The 23,262-nt window shown below is 44.1% G+C and overlaps 2 protein-coding genes and 1 pseudogene across 4 annotated transcripts; all 3 read right to left on the minus strand.

Annotated features, from left to right (window-relative positions):
* Positions 1 to 293: 293 nt before the first annotated feature.
* LOC117192936 (protein spinster-like) lies at positions 294 to 13,420 on the minus strand. Of its 3 annotated transcripts, none has more exons than XR_004474466.1 (9): positions 12,624 to 13,420; positions 6,467 to 6,824; positions 5,691 to 6,017; positions 4,872 to 5,133; positions 2,148 to 2,246; positions 1,878 to 2,072; positions 1,679 to 1,820; positions 1,419 to 1,567; positions 294 to 1,212 (listed from the first exon to the last, which is right to left on the minus strand). XR_004474466.1 is itself a non-coding variant. In XM_033397666.1 (8 exons), exons 1-8 carry the CDS (start codon positions 12,970 to 12,972, stop codon positions 1,169 to 1,171), a joined length of 1,776 nt encoding a protein of 591 aa, XP_033253557.1. In that variant the 5' UTR covers positions 12,973 to 13,417; the 3' UTR covers positions 294 to 1,168. The 3 variants fall into 3 exon arrangements, 1 of the variants encoding a protein (XP_033253557.1); XR_004474465.1 differs by lacking the exon at positions 4,872 to 5,133 and adding an exon at positions 5,326 to 5,587; XM_033397666.1 differs by lacking the exons at positions 1,419 to 1,567; positions 4,872 to 5,133 and adding an exon at positions 5,326 to 5,587 and having other exon boundaries at positions 12,624 to 13,417.
* A 2,002-nt stretch (positions 13,421 to 15,422) lies between these two features.
* Positions 15,423 to 16,948, minus strand: LOC108158081. Its single transcript, XM_033398237.1, has 3 exons — positions 16,033 to 16,948; positions 15,802 to 15,969; positions 15,423 to 15,745 (listed from the first exon to the last, which is right to left on the minus strand). Exons 1-3 carry the CDS (start codon positions 16,244 to 16,246, stop codon positions 15,492 to 15,494), a joined length of 636 nt encoding a protein of 211 aa, XP_033254128.1. The 5' UTR covers positions 16,247 to 16,948; the 3' UTR covers positions 15,423 to 15,491.
* Positions 16,949 to 17,017: 69 nt separating this feature from the next.
* The window catches only part of LOC117192634, a 78,150-nt pseudogene continuing 71,905 nt past the window's right edge, over positions 17,018 to 23,262 (minus strand).

Consider the following 23,262-nt stretch of genomic DNA (forward strand, 5'->3'; position numbering starts at 1 on the left):
GACGCAGACTAGTCCGCTTATCAGCCGGGCTGGGTTGTTACCAACTCCCTCCGTCGGAAATATCAAACGAAATAAGTACATTGGGTATTATTTTTTTGAAATTCTTTACTGCCCCAATAGTCCTCAATTGTCAAATCATATTTGTCACATATTTGTTTGCCCTATCTTTGGGTTATTCCGAATATCGATTTTGATTATTTGCAGTCTTTTTGTCGCTTTTTATTTCAGTTTTGAAGTGGCTAACATTGGACTAAGAGTTAACATCAAAAACATATATGATCCCAGAAGATTAATTCTGTAGCTAAAAGGATTTTTTCCATTTGTTTAAATAGTTAGCTTGTAATATTCAGTAATAGTTGAGGGTGCAGATATTTCATTCAATTTGTTACACAAATCTATCTAGAGTTAAGATTACGATTAAAGTTATAGTTAAAATAAAATTACAGAATTACGATTAGATTGATTATCTATAGAGACTATGCACTTATACAATGGCCCAATGCGTATCCATATTTACAAATCAAATGTATTCATATATTATACTCTAAATGTGTTGCTTATTGTATATAAATATCGCAACAATCGACACTCCATGCGTTCCATACGTTGCCTGAGATAATCCGTGCGGTTCGGTGCTTCTGCCACTTAATAGGATAGGGTTCTTGAACTATTTACAACAGTTTCGGTCTTGATTGGAGAGGAGAGCAGTGGCCGCCTAATGGAGAACATCCTCGAAATCGCTTGAAGTGTTTGCTTGTTTTATTTTGTATTTTTTTTCCATTTTAATTTTTCTTTAGACTAAAATACGAGAACTAGGTCTATCTACGACTACGTAAATTATCGTTTACAGGTAAAATGAACCAATAAGAAGTATATGACTCGCGAGTTTGGGAGTGGATGATTGAAAGTGTATGTATGTATATATCTACATAACTGAACTGTTTAGGTATGTATGGATGTCGTGGCTATCTGTCCTTTCCCTTCTGATAGGAAATTGAGCATGTATCCTACGTAGGGCTACACATTATCCAAATTCCAAATGAAACCAATCCGTGGTGTGCGTGTGTGTGTGGAGATTAAATTAAAGATGATTTTCAGTCTGTATGAGTTCACCCAAAATGACATCAGTGCTCTGAGTGCGCAGCATAACTTCCAGTATAGGCTGGTATTAGGCAATCTGGTTGCCCCGCTGCTGGTGCTGATCCTGAGCATCTGTAAAATCGAGAAAGAAATACAATTCATTAGATATATCCCATTAAGCGAAGGAACACATATGAAAAGCCATGTCTGAGGACTGAGGACAATTTGGATGTTAGGGCAGGCCTTGCGGTCATGTCGAATTAGTAGAACGCAACGCTGAACGATGAAAGGCACGCAGAACAGAACGTATAAAGAAACGAGAATTTAGAGGACCCCACCTTATGGGATCTGAGGCCAAAACAGGTTTATTTCGAGGGCGCCTTACATTATCACGCGCGTTCCCGCAGGGCAATGTCAGTGTACAGGACGAGACAGTCCGAATTGACAGACTCGACGTCTTTCGCTGCCACTGCTAGTCCCTTATCGCCTGCCGAAACCAACAGAATCAAAACAAAAGATCCGAAATTGACAGAAGATTGCCAACGAGATAGATAGAGGACACATGTGCTAGAACATCGGACTCATGGGTGATCCTTACCAGCTACACTTTGCGCGGCCTTGTATTTGTCCTTGAGTATGAAGCAGGCGGTGAACAGGAAGAAGATTCCGCCCAGCACCTCCACGAAGCTGGTGGAGAACAGCGCGTACTGAAGTCCCTCAAACTGCTCGAGTTCCGTAAACTGCGGGAATAGCAAAAGTTAAGATAGTCCAGTATAGAAAGAACTTCCAAAACCCACTTGTTCTGCCAGCTTGTCAACTGACTTTGTTAGATTAGTTTGTAACGAATGGATAGCCTCCGAGGCCACTTTCGTGGCCACTTCCGTGGCATTGACGAGTTGCGCCTCCAGCACCTGGGACATGCTTTGCAGTTCATTTGTCAAGCCCGAAGCGTCGGGATGCTTGCGCAGATGCTTCATGATGACCTCCGACATCTGAAATGGGTACAAATAAGCATATACATAGGTATAAGTAATGGGTTTCCACAGCTAAGAGATCCTAAAACTTACCGCTCCCACAAGATAGGGACTGCCGGCATCACCCAGGGCGCGGGAGATGAGTATTTGGAAGGCCTCCGCTGTGGAACGACGCGTAGGCACCACTACATACTGCATCACGAGGGAAAATATATATATTAGTTTAATTTTGATTGATCAATGTTTAATTTAAGCCAACAGCGGTTTTACCAACAACAACATCAAAACAAAACAATGCAATGGAATTTTTAAGCCAAGACCACAACCAAAAATGTTTAATCAAATCGATTAGGGTGCGAAGGTGTGCGTGAGTTCTAGAGTACGTGTACGTGTGTGCAAGAAGCAGCCACAATCAAACAAGCTGCGATGATGCCAAAAGCTCGCCACAGATGGAGCCACTTGGCAATGCGGGGGATAAGGAACGGGCTCCCGCCCCAATTCGCGTGCAGGTTCGTGTCAACAATGGCGGCATTTGGGAACACTGGGCGAGCGTGCGCCTGGGAACAGTTCTGGCGCTGCTAGCAGTACTTTCGACATGTAGAATTTACCGTTATGGATCTTTATATTATGCCGATCGGCATTGAAGGATATACGGACATCAACTACTGGGTGGAAAGTTCTTGAATTGTTTGATTGTGGCATTGTTTTGTTGATCTACCAATTTTGATTGATTAACTTTCGAGTTTCTTTCAAGCAAAATTAAGTTTTTACTGTTATAATTACAATAGTGTGTGTGTGTGTGTTGGGAGGTCTGCGCGTGTGTGTTTTTTAGATGTGTGCTAAAGCGGAAGCAGAAATTATGCAAAGCAAACCTATGATTTCTGCAGACATTCTCGAAAGATCTAACTTTGGTGTAGGCCATTCCATTCCCATTCCAGTGAAAACGCTAGATAAACCCGGTTTCTAATCAAAGCTCCTTATCTGAACCAATTAAAATAGCGCCACCCTCGGGTGGGACCACTACCATTGGGTCTCTTTTGGGTTAGATAATCATTTTCGATTGCTTATTTTTGTCACGGAACGGAATCATTTTGCAATGCCAAAAAGGCAACAAAAAAGCGAGAAGCATACACTCGAATCAAGTGCGTGGTAAAAAAGAAACTCGGAACCAAATAAAATAAAATAGTATAATGCATTGAGAGGGGTGTACGTATAGTATATACACATACATATGTACATATGTATAGTATGGTCTGACGTACTGCCAAATTTAGAACAGGCCACATAACATACATACATACCACTTGAAAGTATTACGTCTGCGAGTACTCAAGTGGCTTTGGATTCAGTACGAATATATACTTATATACTACGAGTAGTATCCACTGTCTTGGCGCATAGGTTGCGCACATCAGCTGTTTAAACAGCTCTCCCTGACCATTCACAATGCAGACGAAGCTCCCAAGTAGGAATCTTATAGATGCCTATGGCTCTTAGCTAAGTTTAAGTGGTGGAAATTGTATGACTCGAGTTCTGAAGTAGAGCACAGATAAGAAGTTTAATCTTACAAGATACGGATTATATCATTATCTGAAATGGAATTACCCCTTCAGGGTCGAATTGGGTCAAGTATCAAACATAAGGTCATACATAAATGGAATACGTTCTTGTATTAGGTACACCATATACGTAGTTAACTAAATCATAAATCTACTATCGAATCGATCATGAATTCTGCTTATCAGCTTTCGTTAAAGTTTCTTTATCGAATCGTACCGAAATCAAAGTAATCAAGAACGAACCAATATCTGATTGACAGAGTATTTACTAGTACGTATCTATATGTGTGACTGGAGTGCGACTATCTCTCGCTTATCAGTTGGCAGCCAGCAAACGTGACTTCGCCAGTGCAGATAACCCCAAAAACTGCCAGACAGAAGCGTACAATATAAATACGAAAATTTCGACATTTTATCTTCATTGGGGTATGGGGGTTATGGGGGGTATGCCGGGTATGACGCGTTGGCTTGCACTTGTGGGATGTGTGCCATGTGGGACTGTAATAAGGTTGCCATCCCATTACCCATTGGGGGGTTGAGTGTGATGAAATTTATTCCAAGGTGCAAGTGTCTGGGGGTGGCAGGCACACTCTCTTTCACCCCCAGACAACCATCAGCTGGCGTAGAGGGGTGAAAAATGCCAAGGAGCAGAATATAAAAGAATAAAGATGAGCTTTACATTTGCAAAGAAAAAGAAAGAAGAAGAAAAGTAATAAGAAGAAATGTCAACTCTCTCTCTGGGGGGTACAAGGGAAAAAAAGGGACAGTGCATTTATCACCTTTAAGATAGTTGCAAAAAAGCCACATCTTTAAGGGAAATATAAGTTTAAAGTAAAAGATATATGAATAAGATATCCAGACTAGAATATCCTAATAAATGCAAGGTTTTTGAAATGTGTACCATTTAAGGGTTTATTAAGTCAGTACCACTCCCTAGAGTTAAGACTCCTTTTAGGCTCTCTCTGACAGGGACAACGACCACCACCGGTAAGACAGGATGCGGAGGAGAAGAACACAAAAGTGTATATTGGTTAGAGTGTGAGTGTAAGCATGCTGTGTATGTGTGTTTGTGTGTGTGTGGCTGGGTGGGATAGTGTTCTCATTATAACAGTAAAAAGTTAATATTAAGATTACGTGTTGTACGTGTTGTAATTACAGTTACGATACTGATATTTAAACAAAAAGTGAGTGCAAAATTACAAAAGCAAGACTGGATAAATTTGTTGGAGGAGGTAGGTGTCTCTCCCTTTCGGCTTACCAGCAAGATGTCCGCCACAACCGCCCAATTCAAATTTAAAGCTAACTGTCCGAAAAATATTAGCAAATAGGTGCCCAGCTCGTGGGACGACACCATCAGGCAGGCGCCGAACAGTAGCGGGGCGCTGAGCAGCAGGCCAAAGGCGCAGATGACCGGATCCGCCGATTGGTATCGCTTCACCAGATACTGTGACAAGAACGAGCCCAGCGGCACGCCCAACAGGCCCGCCACCATTGTGATCACTCCGAAATTGAATGCAACGCTGGGATTGGGGGGGAAAATTTTGGAATTGGAGGGATAGAACAGGTTAGTTTTTGAAAGAAAGCTTAGGCGAAGAGTATAAACTGTTCTGCGAGCTTGGGGCCTTGGGGATGGGCGCATTAGTAATCGGCTTTCGTTGTGGCTGCTTTTGCTGCTGTTGCTTCTGTTAAGAAACACTTTTCGGCCAGCTTACCAGCAGAATGTCGGCCACAATGGACCAGCACAGGTTGAGGGCCACCTGGGCCAGAAACACGAAGAAGAAGCACAGCGATCCGCTCGTCCGCGACACCACAAGAGCAGCAAACACCATGGGCGCGGATACCAGTAGTCCTCCGGCACAGATGTACGGGTCACAGTTCTCCATGCGACTGCGCAGTCGCTGGGCGAGCACGGAGCCCATCGGGACGCCGATTAGGCCCGCCACCATCGAGACTATTCCGAACTTGTACGAGATGCTTCGATGATAGAACCAGAGGTAAAGGTATAAGGCGCCGAGCTCGATTGGGGAATTTCGGGGACATTGAGGGCAGGGAAGCAGGGGGAGGATTGTACACTTACTCGTCCTGAACGATGTTCTCGTTGCCCGGCTGCATCTTCATGCCTAGGTAGATGAAGGAGGGTCCCCACCAGGACAGTGCTCCGGCCACAAAGGCCACGCACGTGAATCCGGCCGTGGAGAGCATGAACGAGCGGTTCTTGAGCAGCTCCTTGATGTCCTTTTTGTAGGAGGTGGCCTCCATGCTGTGGGAGCCCTCGCTTTGGCCGCGCTCCGGATCCTTGATCAGCATAATCAGCAGGACAGCAGCCACGCCCAGGATGGGGGTCACGCGCAGCGCCCAGCGCCAGTTGTTGGCCAGGTGAGCCGTCTTCGAGCCGACAATATATCTGGAAGGGTAGAAGAGAGCATATAGAGTTGATTGCGATTAGTTGAGTCTTGGTCCGCCATTGCATTGGCTGCCAATTGGCGCGGCGCATAAATTTCAATCAACGCAACAGGCCCCCCTCCCAATTGACCCCACTTTAATTGAATTAGAGCCAAGCCATCTCTTCGTTCCAAAAATAAATCAATTTCAATTCCAGTTTCCAGTTCCATTTTTAATTGAAGGTGATCCGGGTGAAGTCACGTGACTTTTCTCACGCTACGCTGATTAGAGCATCCCCTTGAGTCGAGCCCCAAGACAAACTTTGCACCCGTCCTGCTGTTGTCAGCAGCTGATAACGGATTCTCGAGGAGTGACAAAGTCGAAGACGCAACACCCAGACGATCCACTGATAAGCCCCCTGTTTACTCTCCAGCTACCGTTACTGCCGCTGCTGTGGGTCATAGAACTTACCCCATACCGGAGCCGACAGGAATGGCAAAGTAAAACATCGCCAGCATCTTGGAGCGCATGTGGTCCACGAAGAGGTCCGATATTATCGTAGGCGCTATCGTGCTGTAAGAGGCCTCGCCGATCCCTACCAGAGCCCGGAACGTGATGAACCAGCCGAAGCTCTGCATGTACGAGCCCAACAGCGTGGTGGTGCACCATAGGGCCACGCCCACGGACATGATCCACGGCCGGGAGTACCGATCCCCCAGATAGCCAAAGACTGGCGCACAGACCATGTACGATATGACAAAGACCGTCTGCAGGAGTCCCGCACTATCGTTGCCAATTTGAAAGTCGTTTTGCACATCCTTCAGAACCCCTGCAAGAAATTAAAAGAATTTTAATATTGATACAACTTGGGAGCGCGTGATGTATACATAAATATTATATGTATGATATTTTATGGTGTGTACTACCTATTTCAAACACCAGTAGACGCTAATTGTCCAAATAAATAAATTGTTAATATGAGTATGCTATATTCGAGTGCTTTACGTAAGCCCCATGGAATTCGATGGGAGTGGTGAGAGGTTCCGGTGGTACCTTCCTCAATTAGCACGCCACAGCCACACAGTCACTCCTCTTCACCGTGACTCGTTAAAATGTTAAAACAACCAAACTAAAAGCAGCAGAAAGTGGCAAAATCAATCACTATGAGTGGCTAAAAATGGGTATACCAAGACTTGTTAGTAAATAATGCAAATCGCTCGATCTATTAGGAATATCGCACTGCTATCAGATGCATCTTGATATGGGCGTCCCCGCTTTCGAAATAAATACATAAGTATGTACACATATAGGAGAGTATCTCAATCCGTGTCAAGACGAGCCCAAAGATGAATTTTAATATTATGAATCACCTTCGCCTACAAATAGCCGTTTATTTCCGTTTCATGCAAAGAAAACTGGGCGGCACGTTTTGTCGCATAGTATAAAGATTCATTATCAAACGGATGTGCAAGCCGCATTAATGGCCAAAACGACCTCCGCCAATAACTGTTTGAGCATCTAACGCTATTTCCTACATTCTACTTGCAGCTCAAGCATGGCTTTTAAGCCCCCCGTCAGCGTACGGGGCCAATGTACGCGGTCAAATGGTCTACAAAAAAAGTGCTCGAGCACCCAAAAATAAAGTGACAATCGAGAGAGCAAAGACAGAAGAGAGAGAGAGAGAGAGAGAGAGAGAGAAAGAGAGAAAGCGCGCGCCGGAGAGAGGGAGATCAAAAGCTGGTAATTGCACCGCACAGAGACAACACAAACAAAACAGCAAAAGCTCAACAAGTTGTGGGCCGAACGAACCCCCAACGAACTCTAGCCGAGCGGAGCCGAATGCTTAGGCGAACGTGGCACGAAGAGGGACGTGAATCAGCGTTTGCTTATTAATTATTTCATTTTCTGGGTCTCTTTTTGCTCGATTCGCTTTGAGAAATTTATCGTACGATGTTTTTCGACCAATCAGAGCTTTTGTTTGCCCAGTGACGTAATGGTTGGAGGACGCCACACGATAAACAGTGTGTGCTTGTGTGTGTGTGCAATGCATTGCGATATGCGATGGGTGTGGAATGGCAGAGGGGTTGTGGGGACAGACGGAAAGCGCGATAGAAAAAGAGGAGTGTGTGGTGTGGTGAAGTGGGGTCTTTCCCTCCCATACACGAGGTGTAATCGGGTTCTCGCATAAGGAATGCCGAGTGTGGCCATTTAAGAACCAGTTTGGCTCTCTCAACCTCTCGGCCTCTCCGGCACTCTTGTTTGCTCTCTTTTATTTAGCACAAGACAGTACGTCGCATAACAAAAAGCCAATGGCTCTCTTTGATAGCCAAATCGGTTTGAATAATTGATACAGTATCATATTCTTACACTGCCGAAACGTACTGTAGACAGGGGACCTGGCCAAAAGGGGGGAGGTCGGAGACTGTTGCTACTACTACGTCTCCGCGTAAGCTTTAAAATCGGACAATGATTAGCCAATCGGGATATTTAAAAGACACTTGGGTTGAAATTTGGAGTGCTCTTGCACCTGAAAGGCGGAGCAGCGCGACAGAGACTTTCGCTGCAGAGAAAAACTTTCATTTTTGGGGCAGGTGGAAATAAACACAAATGGAAATCAATTGTGAAAGCTTGCAAACAAAACTTAGAAAACGTCCCTACATTTCCCTGTTTACCGCATTCAGATAGACATTCCCTTCCCTACCCCAACAGGCGACTGACCGATTAACTAGATTGAATTATGGTTATTCGTATTGTGACTCCGGGTTTCTGGTTAATTCAATTTCGAGGCAAATGTCTATTTTGCAAGTCGCCGACTGCCACTGCCCTGACTCTGCAGTTCGTTGAACTGAAAAAGGCCACAATAGAATCAGTGACGCTGCAAAATAGTGCAAAATCCAACAACTACAAAAACTACAACAAACTTTGCATAATGCAAGACCCAAAGCACAAAAGTATTATGGAACGGGTGTGTCTTAATACGAATTGGGAAAGGTTCTGTACAGCCAATGGTATTTTCCTAACCAAATCCATGCATATGCATTCCGCTGTCTAATATTTCTGTTAATATTCATATACATACATATGTACATCCAAGGGTATACGTCACTTCGGTGTGTCAAGGTTTCTACTCATTTTGTTTATTTCTTTCTCCAACCATGAAGGCAACAAAATGGAAAGTTTTTCGGTGGGTACCCTAAACACTTTGTTAAGAAAACATTTCAAGTGGACATAAAAACAAACTCAGCGACTTTGAACGAAATGCAAAATAAGCGCATAATGAAATCGAAATAAGAGAAAAAACTAACACCTCAATATGGTTGCAAAAGATACTCTTTATCACATTGCAGATCCTATAAGCCAACCAACTGTTTGCAATCAATTGGACAGCGACAATTGTTCTATTTGGCGCCTTGGAAGGTGGCCAAGAAAATTACGTAGGAGGCATGGCACAACAGATTTATGTAGAGATACATATGTGTCGTTCATTCAGACTACATATCTGGCGACCAAAATAACCGATTCCTGTACCATCAGAAGATCTTTGATCCAAAGTTCACTTCGGTGTCAACAAGAACCACCATTTAAAGGAACCTAAGAGGCTTTTTGCCAAAAGTTAGCGAATACCTCGACCGAAAAGAGTAGAGATAATACCAGGCCATAGCAAAGTCGGGGGTCGTTCGCAAAGGCCAAGACGTACTTAAAATATTAATTAGATGCATCACGTTGAACTTGACAGACATCATATGCATATATACATGTACATATATATAACGAGGGGGAACGTTGTGAGTTGCTGCGGACACCGCAACTCTACAGTTATACCCGATACTAAGTCAGTATGGCTCTCCTCCGGCAGTCGCCGCTAATATTAAACGACACGACAAAGAGTGCGTGCGAGAGAGACAGAAAATCAGTCTGAGCCACTGCAAATTGATTTGTTCCTATTGGCTATAAAAATGATCTGATCTGATCCAGATTCAGCAATCTGATAGATATGGTCATTATCTATGATTCTGCGTTTTTAGTTTTCTCGAATGTGCAATATTGTGGATGCAACAGATTTTCGTCCTTTGTGTGGGCGGAAGGGGGTGGGGTGAAATTTTGAGATACACGTTTTATAGTAAGATCTAACAGGAGTGCGGATACCAAATTTGGTTACTCTAGCCTTAATAGTCTCTGAGATTTTTGAATATCCCCAGATTTTCGTCCTTTGCGGGGGCGGAAGGGGGTGTGGCGAAATTTTGAAACAAACTCGTCTCGGTCCGATATATTAGGAGTGTGGATACCAAATTTGGTTGCTCTAGCTTTTGTAGTCTCTGAGATCTAGGCGCTAATGTTTTACTCTAAGCAAAGCCGCCTATGCTACGTGTGTGTTAGAGAGAGACAGGGCGAGAAAAAATGAAATTGTTTTCTTGATGCTGGCTATAATAATAATACGATCCAATTCAGATTCCGCAGTCTTAAAGATATGGTCATTCTCTACAATTCTACCTTTTTGGTTTTCTCATATCTTTAAAATTGTGGATGCCACAGATTTTCGTCCTTTGTGGGGGCGGAAGTGGGCGGGGCGAAGTTTTGAAATATTTTTGTAGCAGTGACATATCACAGAAGTCTGGGTCCAAAACATCGTTGCTCGATCTCTTATAGTCTTTGAGCACTAGGCGCTGAAGGGACGGACAGACGGACAGACAGACAGGGCTCAATCGACTCGGCTATTGATGCTGATCAAGAATATATATACTTTATGGGGTCGGAAACGATTCCTTCTGGACGTTACACACATCCACTTTTACCACAAATCTAATATACCCCAATACTCATTTTGAGTATCGGGTATAAAAATATGCATATATGTAGCTAACAGTAAATGTATTGTTGCTTATTTATCTATGTGGAAAATGTTGAAATTCACACAAAAGGCCAACCAAAAAGTAAATAAATAACCCACGAAACTGCCAATCTAATCAATTCGAAATTGTTTAAACAAATTCCCGACACGTGTCCCATGGCCGCTGGCCCCACCAGCTGCGCCCCACTGAAACTGATAAGACACGACTGGAGAGAAGAGATGTGATAGCCGTTATTTTAGCTTTTGTTCTAAATATACAAAATTATTCCTAATTAATTAGAGGCACAAGCAAAATATGAAAAATTTAGGAAATCTGGAAAATACTGGTAGTTACAGGCACCTGATCAAAGCTATAATACCCTGTTTTCAAGGGTATGCAAATATGAATTTGCGTGGAAGTCAGCAAATAAGATAGTAGGAGCTCGTGCGGCAGAGAGGGGGGAGTGGAGTCAATGAATGAGTGAGGCCCCCCCAAATGAGTGCGAGTGAGTGCAAATGATGGATGATGGACTCATTGGAAGCTTTAAATGTAAATGTTATCGCCCTTTCGGTAAAGAATTCGGTGCAAATCCGCTTCCTGTCTGACGGGACCGACTTTGCTTGATTAAAAGTCATACGATACACCACATATCCGAGTATGTACATACATATACATATATTAGGCATTTGGGCCACCCATTAAAAGCTTACTACAAAGGGGTTAAAATATCAACACATGAGTTTAAAATCAATTTGTGATCGATTCTATATCAATCAACCAATTGTCTTCACATTTAATCTCTCTGGAAGCGCAAATTGTGAAAAATTATTTATCTGTTGACCTTGGTGTGCGTTTGGCTTGGCTAAGAGTTTTCGCTGATATCGCAATTGGCAAAGTTCAGGTTCACAGACCAGAGACTTTTCCAAGATCGTTAATGTGAGCGAAAGCTGACCCGCATTGAGCCGCAAAGAAACAATGTAGACGAATTGACTTCAAAATTGTAGCTATTCGAAACGGAGGCATTGCTATTGTTTCTTTTGAAAGTTCAGAGGCCCGCATTGTAACAGAAAGATTCTATTCGAATCATGTCAATTACTAGGAATTTAGACAATTTGACACTTGGCTGGTATCATTATTTCTCGTCTTGCACGCCGAAGGAAGCCCACAAATTATTGTTTTAGTATCAAATTGAAGCTGAAAACTTAGAAAGACCCGCATTAGAGCACAAACAATTAACACGAATCTAAACGATTACCCAGAAATTAGATGATATTTGAGGAGAGGGGAGTGTACTTCCATAACATACGATTTCTGTCAATTGTCACGCGGGCGGGAGCCACTTGAGGCTCAGCCTTTGGTGCCCCCACCCCATGGTCAGGTGCTGATATCGCACCCCCGATTTGATTGATTTCCCGTGGAAATGTACCCAAAGAGAGGAAGCAAATAGCTATATTATTAGCAAGCGATAAAAAAAGTATCCAAATGAGTGTGCTCATATGTATGTATGTACGTATTTTCGAATCGGATGATTCAAAAATAAATGTAAACGCTTGATTAGTCATCCCCAAAGGCGTTTATCACATACACAACTCGTACGATTCTGTTGTCAATTCTCGACAGACCCGACCCTGTACTTCACAATAATATTCATATAATAACGGCTGTTTTTCTATCATCAACAATACTTTTTCCTTATCTTTTAAGTAAATAACAACAACTGACGTCACAATCAATAGCCCTCGCTTTTTGGGAGTAACGGCTTTTCTGAGAATGCTGTCAAGAAGAAAGAGAGCACTTACCCGCAATCGTGAAGCGGTCCATATAGTTGATGAGATTGACAAAGCAGAGCACGGAAACGGTAAACCATTGCGACCGGCCGACCGCGGAGAGGCGCGTGGGCACGGTCGGTAAGCCAAGGCCGGCACCGAGGTTGGCTGCAGTTCCAGTGGGACGTAGCTGACGCTCCTCTTCCATGCTGTCGGAATCCGAGGGCATCAACTGTTGTGACGAGTAAGTCGGAGGTATGTTGGCGACATTTTCATTACTGCCGCCACTACTGCTACTGCTCTGGGTCATCGCCGGATTGTCCATGGCGGCCGCGGCGGTGGGGAGCGGTTGGTAGGACTGCTTCTGGTGTTTTTGCGACATTCACGTGCCTCTTGTTGCACACTCTTCCAACAGCGCTTTCGGGCGATTCCCAGCGACAAAAACCAATTCAGGAGACTACGAATGAGCCAGCAAGGCAACGCGGCAAAATATATACACACGCACACACAAACAACACGCGATGAAAGCGGCCGAGAGCAAAGAGTGAATGCAAAAAATGTGTGTTGGTGGCAAGATTTCTTTGGCAGCTTTTCAATGCTTCGATCTCGCTCTCTCTCTCTCTCTATGTCACTCGCGCCTGGTATATTTTAGTTAAATTAGGGCGTTTAATCAATTGGCTTGGCCAGCACTTGCCACTTATTTGCTAACTTGTCTAATCGAATGCGGTGTTCTTGCCCGATTATGTGCTAAAAGCATTTGCAGTGCTTCACTTTATCTATATTTATCACTTTTTTTAAGCAAGAAATTGGAACAACAACGCGAAACAAAATTCATAGCCAGAGTGACCGCGGACTTATCGATAATATATACCGTCCGACCCTCAGAAATATACCGAAACATACTGCCTCATTTTCAAAATATACCGTAAATATACTGACGAATTAAAGTTCTATTGTACATATTCCTCGATTTTGATATTCCGTCGAATATTACTAGCTATATAGCACATTTAGCCATGCCATCATAATTTTATACGATTGATGAATCAATTTTCTATACAATTGGTTAGTTTTTAGTCCTTGCTTTTATTGTATTTTGACTAAAAAAAGGATTAAACAAAATAGTTCAACAAAAAAAACAGTCGCAATGTTGCTGGTATTTGAAGACATGTTGCGTGTAGGCCTTTGTATACCCTATTTTGTTAATATTATATGAAGATGAAACGTGATTTTCTCAAATTGATATTCTTTAGACATATTCAAGTACATTATTAGTATCTTGTATATATTTATAGCGATCCTGATACCTACTGAGCCTTGGAAGACAAACATTTTCTCAACTCTATAACATCCATTTCCCCCAGGGTATGTGTGTATGGAATGGGACTCATTGTTCTGAACCGGTTATGACGACTATATCTTGGTTAATCTTTCTTCCGTCAAATATTCCCAGCTATATAGATTTCTTATTTTTGCCCAGATAATTTTATATGATTGCTGAAACAATTTTGATCACGATTAACTATTTTTAAGTACTTGCATGTTTTTTGTTTTGACAAAAAGACGATTTCAACAAAAATGTTCAATAGTCGCAGGTTGTGACGTCAATGTTGCTGGTATTTGCAGACTCATTTGTTGTCAACCAGGGTATGTCCGTTTGTATACCCTATTTCGTGAATATTATATAAAGATACTGTTTTCCAAGCTGCTTTCAAATGTAATTAATAAAGGCCTTGTTTTAGATTGCATTTTTTTGGTCTATTCATGCATTTGATTAGTTATTTGTATACAAAACCTGATCCCTGTAGCGATTCTTTGTCTCTGTAAGAAGACCACTAATTGCAAAATATCGTTTAAAATAGATACTGACTAGTTTCTGCATTAATTAGAGCATGGGATGAAACACATTTCCGCAATTCTATATCATCCATTTCCCCCAGGGTATGTGTGCATGGAATTAGCAACATGTTTGTGTATGGAATGGGACTCATTTGTTGTGAATCGGGTATTGCCAAATCCGGATATTTCAAGCTATATAGAGTTTTCAGCTTTGCCCACTTGGCTTTATCCCATAGAAGAATACATTTTCTACAAGATTACTACTTTTAATTACCTTTATGTATTTTATTTTGACTAAAATACGGTTTTCAAGTATATGTTGCCGCAGCTTTTGTGTATGGAATGGGACTCATGCTGTCAACCGGGTAAAAGAGGTCCTTACCCGATTCAAATAAATACCAAAATAAACCGTCTCATTTGAAAAATAAACCTCGTTTTTGATATTCAGTCGAATATCTCTCAGCCATGCCCACATAATTTTATCCGGCTTGTTTTCAATACTCCCTTTTATTAGATTCTGTCAAAAAAAAGTTATAGCGAAAAAGGTCAAACAAATAAAACGTAAGAGAGCTATAAGAGGTAAATAAATGCCAAAATATACGGTATCACATTCAAAATATACCATAAATATAACGACGGCTAATTTTAACGACCCCATTTACTGGGTTGTTTATAAAATAAGGGTTTTCTTACATGGTAACTACACATTTACTACATATTTGTACATATGAACTACATATTTATGTAAGAACGTAAGAACGTTAGTCATTATTGTTTTTCAACAGGTATGAGTATGGACATCTTTATACCCTATTTCTTTTAATTAGTATCAAAATTCTGTTGGTATTTGGTAATTCATAGAATCACATAGCACACCTCGCTGTCCTAACACCCCCTGCAACCAGATTTCTGCCTCGATTTGTCATTGTGAACACACAAGTAATGACTCAACTACGGTTGAATTCAAAATCAAATTTAATTTTCCAGCTGCTTAGAAATGTTGTATTAAGAAAATGTTTTTTTTTAAAGGTAAAAAAGTAAATGATGTGTTGAGTAAATTGATTAGGTATCAATATCCATTTCATCTACACGACTACGCACGCGATTCTTCCGCTTGTGCTTTTTAGTCGGCGGCGGTAGGAAACTCTCCAAAAACTCGATCGTATTATGAATGGTCTCCGAGCTAACGTTTCCAATATAGTTCTTATCAAAGTACACAACGGGAGACTCCGTGGCTAGGAGCTTCTCGCAGTTGCATTGCTGGAGTTTTCCGTTCAGTGTCTCAACATCATCGGTACTGGTCCTGTTGGAGTTGTCTGCAAGAATGATGTCGCAGATGAGGGGCTTTCTTAACATTCTTACTTAAGCTCACCAAAAATGGGCCGGAAGCACTCCTTCACTTGGATCCACTTGTTGCAGAACTGCCTTATGGCACTATCGTTATTGTGGAACAAATTGCGAGCTGCGTTGTCGACCTTGTACTTCATGAATCCCGGCACATACGGCCACTTTCCTTTGGCGGCATAGAAACAGATTATGTCTGTAACATTAATATAAAATAGATATCTAATATATCTGCAAAATTAATGTTTTCTTCACTTACAGGGCACATGAAAAAGGTGCAGAAAATTGCGCTGATGCTCAAGGCTGGATATCAGGTGAATCTCACTAGAACGACGGTTAGCCGGGACCTTGTGGCCGGCAAAGGGTATCTCCTCCACGCGGACACTCTCCAGGTAGGCCTCGCCCATTGTGAGGAGCCACCCGAGCAAAAACAGGGGCACAATCCGAATCACAATCTTCCGTGCTAGTTCCATGGATGAAGCTCTCGCGCTGCACTTCCAAATGCAACTGAAACGATTCGGCAGTGTCCTGCAGGAGCTGTCATAAGCTCTACTGATTTGGGTTGGCTTTATTGATTTTAATTGGCACACAACTGGGCACAAGGGTCTCGCCACCTGACTGTATCTGCGGTTTGCATGCGCCAACTCAATTTGACGGGCTAATGACACTCCCACCAGACCCACCCCCTCAACGGTAATCCATCAGATACAAAAGTTCATTGAGCTTTCGCTTCTCAATGAGGACAAGCAATAAGAGTTATATGTGTAATATATTCAACAAATTACTCAGGCTGTGAATATTAACATGGATTTATAAATCTTTATTTCCATTTCCCCATTGACGGTACTTAATTTCCCGTTCCTGCTAAACCGGCTTAAACTATCCGCCACCTTTCTTCCGCCCCGTCCAGCAATTAAAGAATGTTGAATTGCAAACATGGCTATTATAGGTAGAATATTGTATATTGTATTTGAAAATCTAGTTGCTGCCTTCAAACAGAAGCTTCATGGATAATGAGGCCATGAAATTCAATTTCCACTTTTCAGAATTGTATAATGCCAAACAAAGAGTTTCCAGGTGTTGGGGCATATATTAGCAATACATATATGAGAATAAGTTTTCTTTTAGGTATCGACGAAAGAAAGCCAGAAACCTTAGAATCCTCTACATCAACGATTAAAGCTTAGGTGTTTTCTAACATTACGTACGTATGTATGTATGTACTCTCTGGTTTCATATTAGGTCCTAATACATCTTTGAGGTTTGGGGGAACTATGCGTATACATAATATTCATTCACTGACTCCTTTAGTATTCATTTAAGGAGGTTTCGTTCAGTATACTCGACCAAAGCTTGACTCGTGGCCCCTGGAATTCGCTAGACACGTGCACCTCAAACCCCTTGTAGGGGGCCGGCGCATTGACAAATTCCTGGTAATCACAGATCCCACTGGGGCGTGACTGAAGGAGCGATTCAGTACAAGGTTTCACTGAGTCCATATTCCTAGGTTTGCTATGGGAGAGAACTATTTATAATCTGACCAACGCTTGGCTCCGATCCAAGCACTCACCCGAATTCGGCAAAGTGCACAAAGTAATCCACAAAGGAGTGAATCACCTTGTCCTCAGTGGAGTTCCGCTCAAAGTCGGGAAAGATCAGCGGAGTGGGAAACAAGTATAGCAGATCATCGCAATGGACCACGCCGTACTTGCCGCTGACATTCGCCGAGGTGTACGCGGAGGCCTCTGTAGGGGACCTCTGTAGTTGAAGCTGTACAGATAGAGCGGAGGCGGGCGCTGCTGGCGCACATCCTCCCTGATGGCATTGTACAAAGGATGCTTAAATCCCCTGTCAGTGATGAGCTGAGAAGTGCATCAGGATATTTAGATACATATGATTGATAGGTCCATCAGATCAGTCACTTACATCCATGAACCCCTGGACAGTCTTTTCGTTCACCTCGGGCTGATCCTGAAAGTACTCCTTCAGGATAAGGGTCATGCTGCTGGCCAGCCGCTCCTCGTTGAAGCTGGTCGGGAACTCCATCAGCTCCTGCAGCAGCTCGTCAAATCTCAAATTGAAGCTCTTGCGCAGCGTCTCATTGCCCATGATATTCACCACGCGGACCGCTCCCTCGTCCGGAACTGTTCCCACCAGCCAGGGAATGGGCATTCGACTGCCCTGTGCCACAAGTCGGCTGGGGTGTTCGCTGAGAAACGCTTTCGCGCCAACACCCTGCTCCACCACGGGCCGGAAGTTTGTCATGTGATCCACGTCCCAGAACTTGAGGCCATCGCCGGCGTCCAGCAGTCTCGTCGCCTCCACATGGCGCAGGGATCGTGCCAGCTTCACCGTGCTCAGGTTTTGGGCCTGTTTGATTCCGCAGAGCTCGGCCACAAGACGGGCCTGCTCCAAGGGCTGCTCCGTGATGGCAAAGGGCACGTTGGCTGTGCCGCTCATGCTGATTGCGCCGTGGAAAAGACCTTTCGACCTGGGACTGAGAAGGTGCAGGTGCCTGGCCACTCCCCCGGCACTTTGGCCAAAGATGGTCACTCGCTTGGGATCGCCACCGAAGGCTTCTATGTTGCGTTGCACCCAGCGCAGGGCGAGGTTCTGGTCCTTGAGGCCAAAGTTTCCAGAGATGGCTGCATCCTGGGTGGATAGAAAACCTGCCACAACAAGGGACAAGGAAATGGGATGAACTTTTGATGAACTTGTGATGTACCTATTTCAGGCTGAGGCAAGCTCAGTCACGTCCAGGGGTCAATCCACAAGAAATTTTTAGAAATGGGATGGAACCTTAAGGGCGGCGTCAGGGGGGCGGCCTATCGTAGAGAGGTGGATCGGGGCTAGAATGGGCGTCGCTCGTCGTGTATACGAAACGGCCGCGTAGACTCGGGGTGGGGTGGCGTCGGTGCCTCGGCTAATTGGAGTGAACTTACGCAATCGGGTGTTTTACTTTGATAATTCGACACTTTATTGTAATTCTTAGCACTTTAAATGAACTTATTTTTAATTGGTCGCCGATGCTTTCTAGTGAGTTCCGGGTACAACGTCTGTACTCCGAACCGGGTCTCTGCGTAAGTTTTTGGTACCACGTCCGTACTCTGAGCCGGGTTTCTGCGTAAGTTTTTGGTACCACGTCCGTACTCTGAGCCGGGTTTCTTCGTAAGTTGCTCTTTGGTTCTCGTCGCCGTCTTTTTATAGGCCCGTATCACTGGGTCTGCGGGTTTGAAAATGCACTTCCGCGTCGGGGTGCACTGTGCCGTTCTTGGTGATCGTCGCAGATTTTCTCGGCGCCGACTTTCCTCAGTCGATGAACCCGGAAGACCGCACTTGGCCGATGGCTTGGCCTGGAGTGGGGAAAGTCCGCGTGACCTGATGTCTTTGGTCATCGTTATGGAGTTGGCGCGTGTTGATCGGTGGTTGCTTGCGGAGAGGGGGCGTTGGTTGCGGGGTGTGGTGCGATGCTCTCATTATAAGTTGGGGGACGGATTGTATCGAAACCTTTTAGGTTCGTTACACCCTCCCCATACGAAGACTCGTACGTTGGGTGTGCGGCGGTGGATGAGTCTTTGACTGAGGGTTGCTGGCTCGGACGACTTCGTCTTCTCTTGGTAAGAGTGCACTGATCAATGTGGGCCAGCGCTGCGGCTATTTAAACCGTTCTTTGGGGCTGTACTCGCGGAGCACGCTCTTCTTTTCGCTTCCGTGATGCACCGGGGGTGCGTTTTGGGATCGCCTGCCGCTTTGCTATCATCTCGTTTCTTGCCCCGTCGGCGGGTCTGCGTTGGGGTTTCCGTTACGTTACTTCTCTCGCTGGCGTCAGCGCTGTTCGATTAATTGGTGGTCGCGCGGTTCGCTGCGCTTGCATTCTCGGCGGTATTATGCCATCGGGCTCGTTTTTTTGCCGGTGCTGTCTCAGCGGTGCCGTGGTTGGGGCGTCGGGTTAATGTCTCGTTGCTTTCTTCGTCGATGTCAGCATTTTCGAGTAGGTCAGTGGGTTCTTCGGACTCGTGATCGTGGAACTCTCTCAGGTCGTTGATATGGTACCAGTGATCCGAAGGCGGGGCGCCATAGTCGCCGGCGGAGGTTGTAATGTCTCCCTTGCTCTTGGCTGGCTCCCTGGATGTTATTCCGGACGATGGCGAATACTTCTTTCAGCCTTGTCGCTTTGCTGGTGGCCGTCTCTGGCGTACTCCCTGTCACGGGCGTGACTTCGTCGTAGAGGGCGCCGGGGAGTCGGGGCTCTCTTCCTTGCAGCATGAATCCGGTCGTCTCGGAGACGCTGGAGTTGATCGCCAATGTCATCTCGGGTAGGAGCTCGTCCCATGTATTCTGGTGGTCGTCGACGAACTGGGCGATCATCGTTTTCACAGTCCGATTGGCTCTCTCCGTCGGGTTTTCTTGGGGCAATACGGGGCTGTGTGTTGCAGCTCCACGCCTGCGCTTCGCATGAATGTTCTGAACGATCGGCTGGTGAACTGGGTCCCGTTGTCGCAGACGAATAGTTTCGGCACGCCGAAGCTGCTCAGTATTCGTTCTCTGAAGGCTCGTTCGAGGTTCGCTGTTGTCGCTTTCTTGAGGGGTACCAGTACGACCCACTTGGAGAAAGTGTCGAAGAATACCAGTAAGATGGTGTTCCCGTGCTCGGACCGTGGTAATGGTCCGACGAAGTCGGCACGCAGGGTGGCGAAGGGTTCTTCGGCTTTATGTGTGAGCATCCTGCCCACGGCCATGCGCTGCGTGGTTTTGAATTTCTGACAGCTTACGCAGCCCTGCACGTACCGTCGCACGTCTCGGTGTAGTCCTGGCCAGTAGTATCGTTGTGTTGTCCTCAGGATGGTTTTCCGGACGCCAAGGTGTCCTGCCGTTGGTTCGTCATGGCATTCGCGAAGAACTCTCGTCCGGCCGTTTCTGGGGTTCGTCTTGGACTTGTTGGATCCTTTGTTAAAGCCAGGTGCATGGTGTGTCGTCTTCCTCGATGCGGGAGAAGGTTGTAGTGGTCGCTTGTCGGGCGGATAGGAAAGCATATTTGTGTTCTTCGCCTGAAAGTATGCCCGATAGTATTTGTACAATTTATATATTTATGTATATTATATATATAAATATATTATATTATATTATATTATATTATATTATATATTATATTATATATTATATTATATATTATATTATATATTATATTATTTATTGTGGACGTTGTCATGCAATGACTGCATCTTTCAAGAGGCGATGCAGTTACTGCACCGTCAAGTGGCCCGTGTGACACCAGCAGAAGGCTGTTACGCGCGGATCCCAGGCAAAACGCAGCCCTCCTCCCGCCCAACCGACCGAGGGGCGCTGCCGCATGACGCGCGGTGCGTAGCCGAACCAAACGCGAACATGCAAGAAAGATAGCTATTAGACTAACATTCGAGGAAAATTAGTACTAAACTTACTAAGAAACTAAGCATGCAATCAAAATACAAATACCACTACAATTACTAATTAATAGAAAGGTGTGTAAGGATTAATAATTTAATAAGAGGAAGAGAATTAGTGGTGGATATAATATGGTAGAGGGAATTATAATCCGAGCATAAGACCCTAAACGGTTCATGCAAGGAATAATTCGATCTACAAAGTGGAAGGAACAACGGTATAAAATTTCTAGTCAGTCTAATAGGAATCGTGAAGTTTATGCGGCTCAACAGATCAGGGCTGTCTATGTCACCCCTGATCAAGTTGTGCATAAATATCACACCAAGAAGTTTTCTACGGTTAACTAAGGATGGGAGGTTTACTAATAGTAGTCTACTAGAGTAAGATGGGAGTCTTACACCCGCATCCCAGTTAAGGCCCCGCAGAGCAAAGAGTAAAAAGTTTTTCTGTACTGATTCTATACGGTCCTGGTGTACTTTGTACTGAGGGCACCATACACAGGAGCCGTATTCTAAGATCGGACGAACAAGCGAGGTATAGAGAGTCTTTGTTATATAGGGGTCGTCAAATTCCTTTGACCACCTCTTTATAAACCCAAGCACGCCCATGGCCTTATTTACCATGGTAGAAATGTGTTCGGAAAACTTTAACTTGGGGTCTAACATAACACCCAGATCATCCACCAGGGTAATTCTCTCAAGGGAACCACCAAATAGGGTGTAGGGAGCCAACAAAGGGCTAGAACGATGAAATGTCATAACTTTGCATTTCGAGGCATTAAGGTGTAACAAGTTTGCACAACACCATGACTGAAAGTTATTGAGATCGGATTGCAAGCGAGAATGAAATGAAATGTCCTTGTACTGGACACAGAGTTTAACATCATCCGCATACATAAGTACTCGAGAGTATGTTAATACTGAAGGTAAGTCATTAATAAAGAGTGTGAAGAGTAAGGGGCCTAGATGGCTGCCTTGTGGTACTCCCGAAGAAACCTTTACTGGGAAAGAGAGGGAGTTTTTGAAGAGGACTCTTTGAGACCTAGAACAAAGATAGCTAGAAATCCATCTCAGGAGGTTGGGCGGAAACCCTAAAAGGTCAAGTTTATGCGCTAAAAGGGAATGGTTTACAGAGTCGAATGCTTTACTAAAGTCGGTGTAAATAACATCCGTCTGTAAGTTACCTTGAAAGCCTTTAATAATGAAAGAGGTAAACTCAAACAAGTTCGTGGTGGTTGATCGCCGCCTTATAAATCCATGCTGAGTTGGAGATATAAGTGACTTGCAGAGATGTTGCAAGTGCGGAGTTAAAACCTTCTCAAACATTTTAGGAATAGCGGATAACTTTGCGATACCTCTATAATTTTTTGCATCAGACTTGCTACCTTTTTTATGGAGAGGAATTATAAACGATTCCTTCCAGATCGGGGGGAAGCAAGAAGAATCAATGGATAGGGTGAATAGTTTAAGCAAAGGTCCACACAGAGCCTCGGCGCAGTACCTGAGTACACAACCTGGAATCCCGTCTGGACCCGGTGAAAACACCGGCTTAACTAGTCGAAGATCATGAAGTAGGGAACATTCATTTAACAAGGGACTGAAAATGCCGTTCGACCTCGGTAAACCGTATGGGTACGGATGACCAGAGTAGCTTTCCTCAGAATAGGTGGTTTGGAAGAATTGGGCAAAAAGATCGGCAATTGCCTGATCATTATTTGCCGACGTATTACAAAATGATAGCGAGGATGGGTGTGCGGACGTTCTACGCTTACTGTTTACGAAGCTGTAAAACTGTTTAGGGTCCTGAGAAAAACGTATCCTGCATCGAGATAGGTAGTTCTTATAGCATTGAGCATTAAGAACTGAAAAGTTTGACCGAGCTAATACATAGCGAGAGTGAGAAGTAGGAGAACCCACTTCTTGAAATTTTTTATAAAGTCTTGATTTTAAGTTTTTTAGACTGGATAACTCCTTGGTAAACCAAGGGGGTTTTCCAGATCTAGTCGGACAAGAAAGCGGGACACAAGAATCGAAAAATGTGCCAAGAGCATTGTAAAAAATGTTTG

The sequence above is a fragment of the Drosophila miranda genome, assembly GCF_003369915.1.
Source record: "Drosophila miranda strain MSH22 chromosome Y unlocalized genomic scaffold, D.miranda_PacBio2.1 Contig_Y2_pilon, whole genome shotgun sequence".
Classification (NCBI taxonomy): domain Eukaryota; kingdom Metazoa; phylum Arthropoda; class Insecta; order Diptera; family Drosophilidae; genus Drosophila; species Drosophila miranda.

Excerpts from the sequence above, each read along its gene's own strand:
- LOC117192936 (XM_033397666.1), bottom strand. The coding sequence starts at position 12,972 with ATGTCGCAAAAACACCAGAAGCAGTCCTACCAACCGCTCCCCACCGCC. Across the intron at positions 1,821-1,877 it reads TTGACAAGCTGGCAGAACAA|TTTACGGAACTCGAGCAGTT; the intron begins GTGGGTTTTGGA and ends CTATTCCCGCAG. Across the intron at positions 1,213-1,678 it reads GGCCGCGCAAAGTGTAGCTG|ATGCTCAGGATCAGCACCAG; the intron begins GTAAGGATCACC and ends TCGATTTTACAG.
- LOC108158081 (XM_033398237.1), bottom strand. The coding sequence starts at position 16,246 with ATGGAACTAGCACGGAAGATTGTGATTCGGATTGTGCCCCTGTTTTTG. Across the intron at positions 15,970-16,032 it reads GCACCTTTTTCATGTGCCCT|ACATAATCTGTTTCTATGCC; the intron begins GTAAGTGAAGAA and ends TTAATGTTACAG. Across the intron at positions 15,746-15,801 it reads GTGCTTCCGGCCCATTTTTG|ACAACTCCAACAGGACCAGT; the intron begins GTGAGCTTAAGT and ends TCATTCTTGCAG.